Consider the following 13173-nt stretch of genomic DNA (forward strand, 5'->3'; position numbering starts at 1 on the left):
TATTGTGCTCTTCTCAAGTGAAAGTGCATCTACAATAGCTATTGGAGTCGACTGTTGGTCAGTAGATCCTTTGGTTGTATTTGCGCGGAACAAGATGCTGGACTTTGAAGGAGGCGTAGGTGGTGTGGGCGGTAGATCTTGATCTTGGACATTTTCTTGCTTTTTTTCGCCTGTTATTACATGCGATTCTAAGGACGGAAGAACGGCGCTAGTATCGCTGTCTTTGCTGTTGTCGGCTCGTTGTAAAAATGTCTCAACAAAGTTGCTATGTCCAGTATTGGAGACAACAGCCGAAGCGGTTGCTTGCGATAGAGACGTCCATGGGTTATCATAACCTGCTATGGCAGGCGATGATAGCCGGGATATCAGGCTTGGCCGTTTGAGTAAGATGGTTCCTCGCTCTTGCTCTTGACCCCCGGTTACATAGGACTTGGAAAAGCAATCGTCATTACCACCCAGCTCTGCCTCTACATCAGTAATCACAGGCTGCAGCTGGTGATGATTCTGTAATAATTTACTCTTTGAATGATCTGGAATCTCAAGATTGTCTAGAGCCATGACCACGCTTTCTGTCAGGGAATCTGCAGATAAAGATTCATCGCTGTCGCTACTGAGCTCGTACATATCCACCAACTGCCCACCTTGTAGCTGGCGGCTGCTGAACTCCCGATCACTATCTTCATCGAACAAGGAATCCTCATCTTCGTCGCTAGAACCACCACTTCCGAAAGTATAGTTTCCGTCGTCATCGCCATCATCCTTATCATTAAAATCAATCTGAATGCTGCTGAGTTGAGATAATTCCTGAGTCTCCCCTTGTGTATTCTGTTGACGCGTCAGATCCCAGGATCGTAAATAGGTGCTGTCACTGTCTTGTGCTGTCGGGTCTGACCCATGCCATTGCCTTAGCAGCATCTGATTATGTGGAGAGTTGATACTGTCCCAAAGTGGCATCCTCAACCCCATATCATCATCCTCAACAGCATCAGCCCATTGTAAGGTACTACCACTTTGTTCTTTGTTCTGACGGCGCCTATCTTCCAGCACAAATGGCACTGCGGAGCTACCAGCCTGATCGCCTTCTTCGCCTCTGTTTACTCTTTTCCATTGTTTGCCTCTATACGTACTCTGGGATCCATTCTGCATGCTCTCAGCCATGTGCGACGACAAGTTTTCGTCATCTGTCATCCTCCAAGTATTGGCCTCACCATGTATACTTGAGCTCGCCTCTGGATAGAATTGAAGCTGGCCCATTTGGAGCCCATCTCCATGAGCTAATAGTTGTTGGTTCTGATGCTGATAGAGGTGATGCTGCTGTTGTTGTAATCTTTTAGTCTCTACCTCCTTTTTCCTCATCATGTTCCTTGCAGCCCTGGCGACTGAGGGCGCGACCACCAGAGTAGTTCCTACATGGATATCCACGTTCTCAATTGCTGTCAGGCGTTCGACTATTTGTTTTAGTTTAGGGCGATTCTGCGGTAATGGTTGGACACAATGGATAGCGAGTTCTCCAAGCTCAATGGGACATCCAGGCTGAGCTCGAAATAAGATCTCATCCGGAGAGACACTCATATCAGGAGGCACGCGTTGGAAATGTTGTGGATCCACGACATGTCGAGCCATCATTTCTGCAAGGACAATGCCGAATGAGAACACGTCAACACTACAATCGAAGTCTTCACCCAAAAGTATCTCGGGTGCCTATTTTTTAAATAAGGGGTCGTAATGGAGGGGGTGAGTGGAAGTCAGATCCCTTTTATCATTAAAAAAAAAAAAAAAAAAAAAAAAAAAATAATCCCTTCATCGATTTTTTACCATATATCCATCAGTACCACAGTAACTGATCCTTCGCATTTCATCATCATCCTTGGCCTCCACGCGACTAAATCCAAAATCACAGACCTAACATGTATTACCAACAAGGACATCAAGTGTTAACAGCATGAGGATTTTCTTCCTTTATTGCTACCGCTGCTATTATGATTATTCACCTTACCTTAATGCGCATGTTCTCAGAGATGAGCAAATTCTCGCCTTTCAAATCCCTATTAAGAAAACAAGTTTTGTCTTTAGTGTCGAATTACTGTGAAAAATAGGGGTAAGCAAGAGGATGGAAATAAGATTGTGATTGTCCCTTTTTTTCTTAATTACAGTCCCCTTGCATCCTGCAGGGCCATGTGCCCCTCTCCTGTTTATTTATTTATTTTTACTGCGACTATAGAAAAATGGAGGCAAAAAAAAAAAAGCGAAGGCGTAATGATGATCACCCTTTTTTTAAGTTCGTTACCTATGAATGATATTCTTGTGGTGCAAGTACGCCAACGCCAAAGATATATCGATTGCGAAACTGATTCGAGTATCCCATCCAAACTCTTTTGTCTCATCTTGAATCCACTGTTTGAAAAAAAAAAAAAAAAAAAATGAGGGCGTAAGAAAATAATAGCCATAATAACTGAGGGACCTTTCCTTTTTATCTTTACCCGTCGAAGGTTTCCGAGTGGGAGAAACTCAGTCACGATATAAAAGCGCTTTTTCCGTTTGCATATACCCATGAACTTGAAATAAGGAGAATAGGAATAAAATAAAATAAAAACTTATTAGTATGTAATAGAGAGAGGAGTAGGAGATATTGCTTCGAATGAAGATAAATAACAATAAAATAATACCTGAACGATGTTGGGATGTCTGGATTGTTTCAAAATGTCAACTTCGCGTTTAAAGTACTTTTCATCAAAGGCTTTAGAGTTTGATCGAACGCATTCCTTAATAGCAACCTCTGTGCCAAGAAGGTCGCCATGAAAGACTCGCCCGAAGGAACCGGACCCAATGATATCAAAGGTCTTTAGATCTGACCATTGGATTCGCATGTTGTAGCAGTATCAATGATAATAGTTGTGTGGTGGCGCCGCTTTAATGGCAGTAGTTGCAGTAGTGGTAGTCACTATGGCAATAGTAGTAGTGGTAGTTAGTGATAGTTGTCGTCCTGGTTGTAATTATGCCTATGATGAGTATATAACGAGGAAAGGGGCAATGAATGAGGTGGATAATGAGATGTTGTTGTGCTTGAAATTTCAGGAACGCGTCTTATTTTTTTTTTTTTTTTTCTATGCTATGCTATGCTGTGCTGTGAAGCTCCAGTTAGGGTTGCAGTGAGTTTGGAACAGACGAATGTAAGTATAGTGAATGAGTGAATGAGTAGAATCGGAATGAGAAGAAGAGGAAGAAGCGAAGAAGAGTGGTAAGAACTCTTTTTTCCTTGGAACATCCTTCACTCTTTACTCCTTGTAACGTTTTTTTATCTATAATTCATGTCAGAGGGGCATGACCTACAAAATGTTATTCTGGGATACTCTTTCCCCTCCCCCTTTTTTTAATATCATGTGGACGCACAAACGTCTGCTTAAGAAACCTGGGCAGGAGGGGAATGTTGTCATTTCATCATTGTTGTCAACCATTAGAAGAAGGGTTGCGCGTACAGGAATGATGTTGATAGTCATGACGCCTTCCTTCCTTTGGGGAAGAACTCAATTTGTATCGAAATTCATTTAAAAAAAATTTTACAACTGACTTCGCCTTTCATTAAAACATGTCTGTGTGAGGAAATAAAACATTTAAAACATCAGACAATTTAAGACAATTAGATGAAAATTGCGACGCAGCAAAATTGGCAAAACTCTAATTTCTGGACGCAGTCAGTGAGTTGCTGCGGGAGTTTAAAAAGATCTGCTTTTCTGGTCATTGTCGAATAAAAATGGACAATCCTTGGTCCCATTAGTCAGCTCATGGAAGACTGGGTACCATTATAAATATCTTCTCTCTTTCTCTTATTCCTTTCTCTCCTGTCATTCATTCTTCATATTAACTTATTTTATTCATTCACATCTCATCACAAGTTCTGTATACTGCTACTGCCACTACGACTTCAACTTTCAAAATTATTACAGCGTTATATAATACGAAAAATAACAACATGTCTTATGCTGTCGACATCCCCGCTGCGACCATCGGTAACGACCATAATAATTAATAACAAAGCATTAAAATAATGTCAAGCATCATTTATCACTACTATGATTCTAACATTCATAAAATAATGTCTTTGCCCTTCACCTTCTAGGTCAATCCACAACATGCCTGACCTGTGCCATCCGTCTCCCTTCACTTGAGACCCAGCAGTTACATCACAAGTCTGACTGGCACACCTATAACCTAAAGCGCAAGATGGTCTACCTGCCTCCTGTATCCTCCGAAGTTTTTACACAACTGGTTCATGGTAAGGCTATTCAATTAGTCAAATTTATTCTTTCTTCATCATCTCATCATCCTAGTCATTATTACAAAGGAGACTATTAACAAACTAAGTTTATCGATCCGTTTATCCATATCCTATAGCCTCTCGCGAACAAGCTAACCCGAAGGAGGGACCACAGCCAGAATGTATCCCTTGTGGTAAAAAATATCTTTCTTTGCAAGCCTACGATAATCATGTCAACTCAAAGAAACACAAGCAAACTGTTCTTTCTTATGAAAAGAAGCAGCAAAAGGTTGAAAGCACTACCACCAACAAGGCTCTGGAAGACTCTGAAGCAGTTTCAGCACCGATCAATAATGCAAATACTATTTCAACACCAACAGAACGCCAGCCAAACGAAACCGTTTGTTTGTTCTGTTCAAATGAAGCAGAAGATGCGACCGCCAACTATGCACATATGCGTTCTACCCACGGATTCTTCTTGCCTTCTTCTGAACGCCTAGTTGACCTTGCAGGCATGTTGACCTATCTAGCTGAGAAATTGCTCGAGAATTATGATTGTCTTTGGTGTACTCCTTCGATCTTTACTCAAAACCTTCGACCAGATCAAGAGCTACATGGTGGTTTCTCTAGTCTTGCGAGCGTTCGAAGACATATGATCGACAAGGGTCACTGCAAGCTTTCAATGGAGAAAGGTGCTGAAAGAGAATACGCAGATTTCTACTTGCCTGTCGACTATGATGAGAATGTCAATGATAGTACGCCTAGAGAATCATTAGAGAACAGTTCTATGGATATGGACGATGAAGATCAACGGAGGCTAAACATGGTTCTCTTGGACGAGGATGGTAACTGGATTTTAGACAAGCAGGACGATAACAACTCTGGTATCTATGTCGATCCCCTCACCAATGAACTTGTTCTTAATAACCGTCGTCTCGCACGCAAGGATGCAGCTCGCCGTCAAAAGGTTGAGTCTAGGACTGTAACCCTCGCCCCACGTGCACACCGTCGCCCATCTGAATCTACTGATGCTACCACTGCCTCCACGACGACCACTGAAGCAGAGGGAGAAGCGAACGAGGACTCTACTTTAGCTAATGATCCTCATAACCCTGGTTTGAAAGTCTCAGACGCTCTTCTCAAATCACAGAACCAGTTATCGGATTCTACGCTGGCTGTGAGCCATGTTCAACTAGAACAGGTGGCAACTATGATTGCAAGTGCCCAGGATTACGAATCAGAGAAGCGTAGTAGGATGGCTACAAAGTTGTCAACCAGCAACAACCTCACCGGTCGCCGCCGCTGTGGTGCACCTTTTGGTACTAAAGTATAGACTTGGACCCGAATAATTGTTACTCTCACTCGAAAAATGCTCCCCCATCATTCATATTTTGTTAAATATACACACAATAAAAAAAGTGTATCTTTTCTTTATTCCATCGAAAGCTCTTTTTGTGTTCTTCTCTAAATATTGGATTAATACTCAATACTTGACATTTTTCCTTCTTTAGTCGACAGTCAGACGAGCATCGATTGATGGGAACTCCTCGAAGAAGCTCTGATAGCAAAAAAAAAGCATAAAAGCATTTAGAATCTTTATATCCCCATCTCCATATTGATAATACAAACATTCAACAAAAGATAGTCTACCTCAAACAGCTTGATGGCCAAAGTAACGTCCTCAGTACCACAAATTTCGCGAATAGAGTGCATACTCAACTGGGGATTTCCAACGTCTAGACATTGATTGAAGAAAACGATGCTTTAGTTAATATGACAATACTAACCAAAATCTCTGTTATGAATACATTTAAAACTTACCAATAGTGCGGAGACCGAGTTTGGCAGAGAGCATAGGACCGATAGTAGAACCACATGGAACATCATTGCGGACAACAAACTCCTGAAGTGGGACAGAACACTTCTTAGCGGCCTCGCGCAGGACAACAGCTGTGGGAGCAGTAGTGGCGTAACGCTAGTAGTTGTAAAAGAGGTAGAGACAAAACAATAGTCAACTTAGTCCTAGTTTAACGGTAATTTTTTAATAAAATGTCGGTCATCTTCAATGCCTTACCTGGTTGGCGTTGACCTTAATGACAATTCCTTTGTGCATATGAGGACGATGACCGTCCTCGTGCTTCTCAGAATAGTTGGGGTGGACAGCATGGGCCATATCTGCACTGATCAGAAAACTCTTATGCAGAGCCTCCAAGTAGGCATTCGCAGACTAATTATTAAAATAAAAAAAATAAAAAAAAGTTAAAGTATCATTTTTTTTCCTCTTGTGACTATTTCGTTCTTATGTCTTCGTGTTCATGCTGAGTAATAGGTGTTGAAGGTTCTTACATGGGGGCTACAAGCTACACCATCATAAGAAACCGAACTCAGGCGCTCAAAGGTGCTAGGAAGCATGTTGGAATCCGCGCCATAGGCAGAGGTGGATCCAACTTCCTCGTTATCGAAAAGCGAAACGAGGCGAATGTTGGGATCGTTGGCCAATGATTTGTCCGACTTTAAGCTCTTGATCAAAGCTTCGATGGAGCAGAACGACATCATCAAGTTGTCAAGACGGGCAGAGAAGATAAATTCATTGTAGGCGCCTCCGATAGCAGAAGGCTGAGTATCATATAAGCAGAGCTCAAAATCCTTAATCTTGTCAACTGTAGCATGTGGCAGCCGGATAAAAATTTAAAAAAATAAAATAAAAAAATAAAATTGAGATTTCGGAAATAATTGTATGCTATTTTCCAGAGTCAACAGACAACATACCGGCAACACCGAGCTCCTTGGAAAGCAAGTGCAGGAGAATAGGTTGGTGCTTCTCAGAGATTGGAATATCACCGTTGATATCTGTATCAGGCTTCAAGGGCTTGGTAGGCTCGCCAGTCAAGCTATTTTAATCACAAAAACAAACAGATCATAATTTTATAAGCGTTCGATCTAGAGACAGCAGTTGTACGAAAAAGAAAAGCTGTAAGCTGTAAATAGGTATATTAAACAGACCTTTTGGTGACAGTTGCAATCATAGGAGTCAAATGGGTTTCATTATTAAACTTGAAGCCATCGGCGCTTGTAGAGCGGTCCAAGTGGATAGCCAGCGTGGGGATGCGAAGAATAGGTCTTGACAGAAATCGAAAAGAGAATCATCAATATTACGATGCTTTGCATGCTGAAATAGTAACCCTTCAAAGCAACCCATAATGAGCAAGATCTTCCACACTTACCTATCAATGCGAGCCAAGCGGGTCTCCAATTTTCCGTCCTCTGTCTCAACGACGACGTTTCCTGCGACGCTGGGAATTAGTAAATATGTCGAGTTCGTAAATGTTAGAGTCAACTGCGATAATTGTGTTTTAAGATGTGAGAAAAAGAGAACGAAGTTACTTCATTTTACCTCAGGTCACGGTCAAACCAAGTATGCCTAGTAGAGAGATGAAGTAGTTAAATGGAGACATTATTATTAGGTACAATGGACCAAGAAATGACTATCCCATTGCATGAACCACCGAACTGCAAGGGAAAAAAATCCCCTTACCAGAGACCGCCTCCATAGGTTTGAACACCAACTTGAAGATATCCCACTTTTTCCTTCTTGGATACAGGTTTGAGCTATTCAACCCATGGAAATAAAAATATATTGATGACATTGGTGAAATGATTTTATTATTGACATACATAAAAGTTTAGTTGATTTCTTTTTTAATGTACCTTCAGGCAAGGCGAATCTGTATGTGCCCCAATGGCCGAGAAACCATTTCCAGGTTTGTATTTGCCTCCGACAGCAAAAGCAATGAGAGCCGATTTGTTACGAGTGAAATAGTATTTGCCATTGCGCTTGAGGACACCGTCCCAGCTGTCCCTTTCCTTAATCTCCTGGAAACCAGCCTTGCGCAGACGAAGGGCAGCCTGCTCAACAGCATGATAAGGTGATGGCGCCTGGTTTACAAACTTCAAGAAGTCTTGAGCTTCGATGGGAGCAGGGTGGATTTCAGTCTATCAATAAGATATAAAATGGACGATTCATTTAACACCAATTGAACCAATTGACGGTATTTGTAAAAGAGAACATATAAAACAACGCTATTTTTGATTGCTGGCTGGGATATAGAACAAGGAAACACGAAGAAAAAAGAAGTGCTTGTAGACTTGTTTGTATGAAGAAGAAAGAAAGAGAGGAGTCAGAGCTTGGGTCTGCCGTGAACATACGTTCCAGCAGGACAGAGTGGAAAAGAAAACTCGTCTACAAACTATACGAGCATGGGTAATAGAAGTAACAGTTGCAGGTAAGAGAAGTCGACCAACGAGCATTACCATGGTTTAGGAAATGTCGAATGGAGATCAAGAAACAATGCTGTGAAAAGAAAAACAAAGAAAGAATCAGTTTTCTTTATGTGAGTTGTGTTTGTGGGAAAGAAGCGCGTTGAAAGATTGGCTTGGAAAGCAGCGTGGGAAGCTCGGCTTGTCGAAGATGATGATGGGAAGTAAGTGTGGAAGTCCTTTATTTCCAATTGTGCAGCACACTTTCTATGTCTTCTATCATCTTTCTTTCCTCTGACAATCTCATTCTCCTTCCCTCTTTTTTTGTTCGTCTTGATCATCCCTCTCTAACTCTCATCATCGACTCTCAAGGAAAAAGTACGCCTGCAAATAACCTTCTTTCCAACTCATGTCAACATTTCACAAAGGACAAAACTAACCTTTGGGTCTTTTTTTTTTTTTTTTTTTTTTTTTTTCTTTTAGTGGTGGATTCCCCTGAAAAGGTCCTCCGACAACGGACAACCTTAATGTCTGCTGTACCGGCGATATCCACAGAAGACGAAGATGTTGAAGACATTGAAGTGAAAGCAGTATGAACCATTTTTTACCATTGGCTCTCTCAATCATTCTCATACAGACTATTACACGCGTTTAAGATTGCCTATGATATCAATGAGTTCTCCAATATCACAGCTAATCAAGAAACTGCTGTTGTTTTCTGTTCAATTAGTCGGTAGTAACATCCGTGTTTACCCCAACAGAAAAGAAGCGTTCGCTGACCGTTTTAGCAATATTGACAGTGCTCGCCATCGCTACTCGCTTCTACAAAATCTACGAGCCTGATGAGGTTGTGTAAGTGCAATATATGAAGGTTTCCTCGCTATTGAGTAAACTTAACGAGTGCAATGGATGTTAAAAAAAGCCTGCTCACGTTCGTCCCTGCTTTAACGCCATGGTCCATCGCTATAGTTTCGATGAGGTTCATTTTGGCAAATTTGCATCCTACTACATTCGCGGATCCTACTTTTTTGATGTTCATCCGCCTCTGGCCAAGATGATGCTGGGTGCTATGGGTTACTTTATCGGTTATGATGGACATTTTCTCTTTGACAATATTGGAGATAACTACATTACCAACAACGTACCTTATATTGGCCTTCGCGCCCTTCCAGCATTCCTTGGAGCAATGACGGTGCCCATTGTGTACATGACAATGCGTGAGGCAGGATTCCCTATCGTAACATGCGCGCTCGCCGGCTTCTTTATCGCCTTTGGTATGACACCAGGATTTGATTTTTTAATCGATCCAGAAATGCATATCTTTTTTTTTATACATCCTATCATGCTTACAGATGATTAAATCACAATCACGATTGGTACAATTCATTTTCTTTTCGAATTTTCATGAAGACAACATGCAGGTTACCCAAACGCGCCTGATCTTGCTGGACTCGATGTTAGTCTTCTTCATGGTTTGCTCTATCTACAGCTACGTCAGGTTCTACAAGACCAGGAATAGGCAAGTGCACCGTAGCTTTTTTAACATCATGACATGGATTGCTATTTTTTTTTTTATTTTATTTTCAGTGAGAGCCCTATTATTTTTTAAATCAATAACTTCTACTCACCTCTATGAATAGTCCGTACTCCATTCGTTGGTGGACATGGCTCATTGCCACGGGTGTTAATATTGCCCTGACTACCAGGTACCAAAATTAATCACCTCAATTCCCATTCTGCAATATATTACGGAGCTTATAAAAGGATAAGTATGTATTAATGCCAATGATCAATATCAACACTAATAGCGTCAAAATGGTTGGGCTTTTTACAGTTGCGACTATTGGTGTGGCTGTGGTTTGGGACTTGTGGATCCTGTTGGATATTCGCCGTCGATTGACCATGCAGCAGTTTATGAATCATTTCTGGGCTCGTGCTTTTGCATTGATTTTGGTACCCACAGTCGTCTATCTCTTCTGGTTCTACGTGCATTTTGCTATCCTAACTCACAGCGGTCCGGGTGATGATTTCATGAGCTCTGAATTTCAGGAGACATTGCATGGCAATACGATGGCAGACGGAATTTGTAAGTCGTGTTTCTGAATCCATTTGACATGCGATTTTGCTTAGTCTTTTTTTTTTTTTTATCTCACAAAGCTTGGCTTCATGGATCTTGATTAGATATCAAATATGGAGACAACATCACCATTCGTCACAAAGATACCTCGGTTTATTTGCATTCTCACCCACACAACTACCCACGAAGATATGAGGATGGTCGCATCAGTAGTGCTGGCCAACAGGTGACAGGATATGCTCATGCTGATCCTAATAACATTTGGCACATCGCTAGTGCTAATCCTGATGATCCTAAACTTGGCCAGAATATTAAGAACAAGGATGTCATTCGTCTTTTGCATGTCGCCACCAACTCATGGCTCTTAGCCCATGATGTTGCTTCCCCTACCATGTCGACCAATGAAGAAATCACCACCTACTCTGCTTATGAGGATGGTTCTCGCTTCAATGAGACAACGTTCCGAATTCAACTCGACAGTGGTGGCGATAAGTTGCGCACAATGGCCAGCGCTTTCAAATTAATTCATATGGATACTAAGGTTGCTATCTGGACCCATCAGCAAAAGCTACCTGATTGGGGATTTGAGCAGCAAGAGGTCAATGGCAACAAGAATATTATGGATAAGTCTACGTTGTGGTGGTCTGATAGTATCGAAGGCAAGGATGGTAAGTCGAAGCATAAATAACTCAGTAATTTGCATTACATTTTACATCGAGAGGTTAAAATGCTCCTTATATGGGTATTCATGATATTAAATACTGATATCTGTCGATAACATTACTCGTTCTGTATTTTAGCCGAAGAAATCAACAAAGAGGCTGAAAAGCCTGTCAAGCACCGTTCATTCTTCCTTAAGTTCTTTGAATTGCAGAGGAAGATGATTGCTCATAATTCTGGACTCACGGGCAAACACCCGTATCAGAGTCAGCCTATCGAATGGCCCTTCTTAATCAAAGGAATCTCTTTCTGGACCAAAGATACCACTCGCAAACAGATTTACTTGATCGGCAACCCCATCGGCATGTGGATTGCTGTCGGAAGCCTTGCTGTCATTGCCGGCATTTCTGGTGCAGATATTTTGAGCCGCCGTCGTGGCTACTATCCCCTCAACCAAGGTAACACTGATATTATACTGAAAAAAAAAAAAAAAAAAAAAAAAAAAAAAAAAAAAAACTCACAATCTCACAATCTCACAAATCAAAGGGTATTTACCATTTTTATTAATACTTTGTGTTCGCATATTCCATAGATGTGCAAAAGCGCTTTTACTATGCAACAGGATTCTTTTTCGTAGGCTGGATCTTACATTATATTCCATTCTTCTTGATGGGTCGCTCCTTATTCCTGCATCACTACATGCCCGCACAAATCTTTTCATATATGGTCCTCGCTGCTGTCCATGGCTTTATCTTTGTAGAGGGTGTGGATGCGCCAATTTCTGAACCCGGCCCCGAGGTGCGTCCACGCCGTCTCCAGCGTGCTGTCGTGCCTGCGCTTGCATACATCTCTGCTGCGGCCCTCGTTGTCTTGCACTTGGCCTCGTTCCTGTATTTTGCTCCGCTCTCGTACGGAACAAGTGCATTGGACATTCCAGCTCTTGCGCGCCGCAAGTTGCTTCCACAATGGGAATTCCATTTCACAAAGTGAAGATAAAAGAAGGATGGAAGCAAAAAGAGACATTGGCATATATAGCCTTCGTACGTATCCATGAAAAGGCATCCCAATACATTAAGAAAATGATAAAATATATTTTATATAGAATGTCCTTATTTAATCAAAAAAAAAAAAAAAAAAAAAAAAAAAAAAAGAGAGCGGGCCATTCTATTTACATTATTAATACCACTTTGGTTCAAACTGTGATTGCAAACAAGGTCTTAGAGGCACCCCTATATAGTGAGGTGATTGTGAACTACTTTGGCCAGGTTCTGGGCGGCTATAAGATCGTGATGATATGACATTTCTTAGTTTGGAGCAGTTGGTCCTTCTCATGTGCTCACGTCTGATAAAACCCGTTGTTCCATTCACCACGTTCGGACATCACTGGGGACGAAACTCCCTTTTGTCCGAACCCAAGATGCATATCAGTTTTATGGGTCCATAGTCGGATGTCTTCAGGAATCATCACTCCTTCCATGTAAGACGAGAACATTCGAAGTTTCTTGGAAGATGCGGCTAGGCCCAACTCCTTATCAGACACTTTTTTTTAGCTGTTCGAGCTTCACTTTCCCAGACAAATCCTTAGGGATATTAAAGTTATCGACTAGGAAATCGAAATAAAGCTTCCCTTCCACTTCGAGTCGAATAGTTGAAAGATTAGACGAAGCGCCAGATTGCATAATCGCTCGGTGGAAGAGACCACGGTGCTGAGGGATCAACATATGATAACCGATGCTCGTGGCGCCAGACAGTCCGCCCATAGCCGTGATATTGGAAGGATCCCCACCGAAGGCAGCAATATTGTTATGGATCCATTCAAACGTGAGGCGCTGGTCCTGAAGTCCCCAGTTGCCGGCGACTCGCTCGTAATCTGTCGTGAGCTTTGGATCTGATTTAATATCTTCAAGGAGCTCAGGGCAAGCGA

General features: G+C 41.8%; 5 protein-coding genes across 5 annotated transcripts; 2 read left to right on the forward strand and 3 right to left on the reverse strand.

The window, feature by feature from the left end:
• Positions 1 to 1437: 1437 nt before the first annotated feature.
• Positions 1438 to 2867, reverse strand: BCR41DRAFT_301881 (kinase-like domain-containing protein; the record flags this gene model as incomplete). The annotated part of the gene is made up of 6 exons (XM_022020641.1): positions 1438 to 1701; positions 1816 to 1902; positions 1997 to 2045; positions 2288 to 2394; positions 2481 to 2555; positions 2667 to 2867. Coding segments are annotated over 6 exons (783 nt in total), but the record flags the coding sequence as incomplete, so codon positions are not given.
• Positions 2868 to 3764: 897 nt separating this feature from the next.
• BCR41DRAFT_384747 (C2H2 type zinc-finger-domain-containing protein) lies at positions 3765 to 5661 on the forward strand. Its single transcript, XM_022027606.1, has 3 exons — positions 3765 to 4007; positions 4118 to 4273; positions 4393 to 5661. The coding sequence occupies exons 1-3, from the start codon at positions 3971 to 3973 to the stop codon at positions 5586 to 5588; spliced, it is 1389 nt and encodes a 462-aa protein (XP_021883921.1). The 5' UTR covers positions 3765 to 3970; the 3' UTR covers positions 5589 to 5661.
• Positions 5662 to 5762: 101 nt separating this feature from the next.
• On the reverse strand, positions 5763 to 8230 carry BCR41DRAFT_301944 (peptidase M18; the record flags this gene model as incomplete). The annotated part of the gene is made up of 11 exons (XM_022020646.1): positions 5763 to 5813; positions 5906 to 5991; positions 6077 to 6230; positions 6330 to 6482; positions 6620 to 6915; positions 7025 to 7133; positions 7270 to 7375; positions 7480 to 7548; positions 7650 to 7676; positions 7791 to 7864; positions 7964 to 8230. Coding segments are annotated over 11 exons (1392 nt in total), but the record flags the coding sequence as incomplete, so codon positions are not given.
• A 564-nt stretch (positions 8231 to 8794) lies between these two features.
• Positions 8795 to 12359, forward strand: BCR41DRAFT_348758 (O-mannosyltransferase). Its single transcript, XM_022023360.1, has 10 exons — positions 8795 to 8890; positions 8996 to 9102; positions 9243 to 9364; positions 9482 to 9786; positions 9923 to 10031; positions 10153 to 10218; positions 10321 to 10598; positions 10694 to 11257; positions 11390 to 11707; positions 11842 to 12359. Coding segments are annotated over exons 1-10 (2268 nt in total). The 5' UTR covers positions 8795 to 8889; the 3' UTR covers positions 12240 to 12359.
• A 554-nt stretch (positions 12360 to 12913) lies between these two features.
• Positions 12914 to 13102, reverse strand: BCR41DRAFT_292118 (Carboxylesterase; the record flags this gene model as incomplete). Its single annotated transcript, XM_022020362.1, has 1 exon — positions 12914 to 13102. A coding segment is annotated over one exon (189 nt), but the record flags the coding sequence as incomplete, so codon positions are not given.
• Positions 13103 to 13173: the final 71 nt, after the last annotated feature.

This window comes from Lobosporangium transversale, assembly GCF_002105155.1.
Source record: "Lobosporangium transversale strain NRRL 3116 chromosome Unknown BCR41scaffold_8, whole genome shotgun sequence".
Taxonomy (NCBI): Eukaryota; Fungi; Mortierellomycota; class Mortierellomycetes; order Mortierellales; family Mortierellaceae; genus Lobosporangium; species Lobosporangium transversale.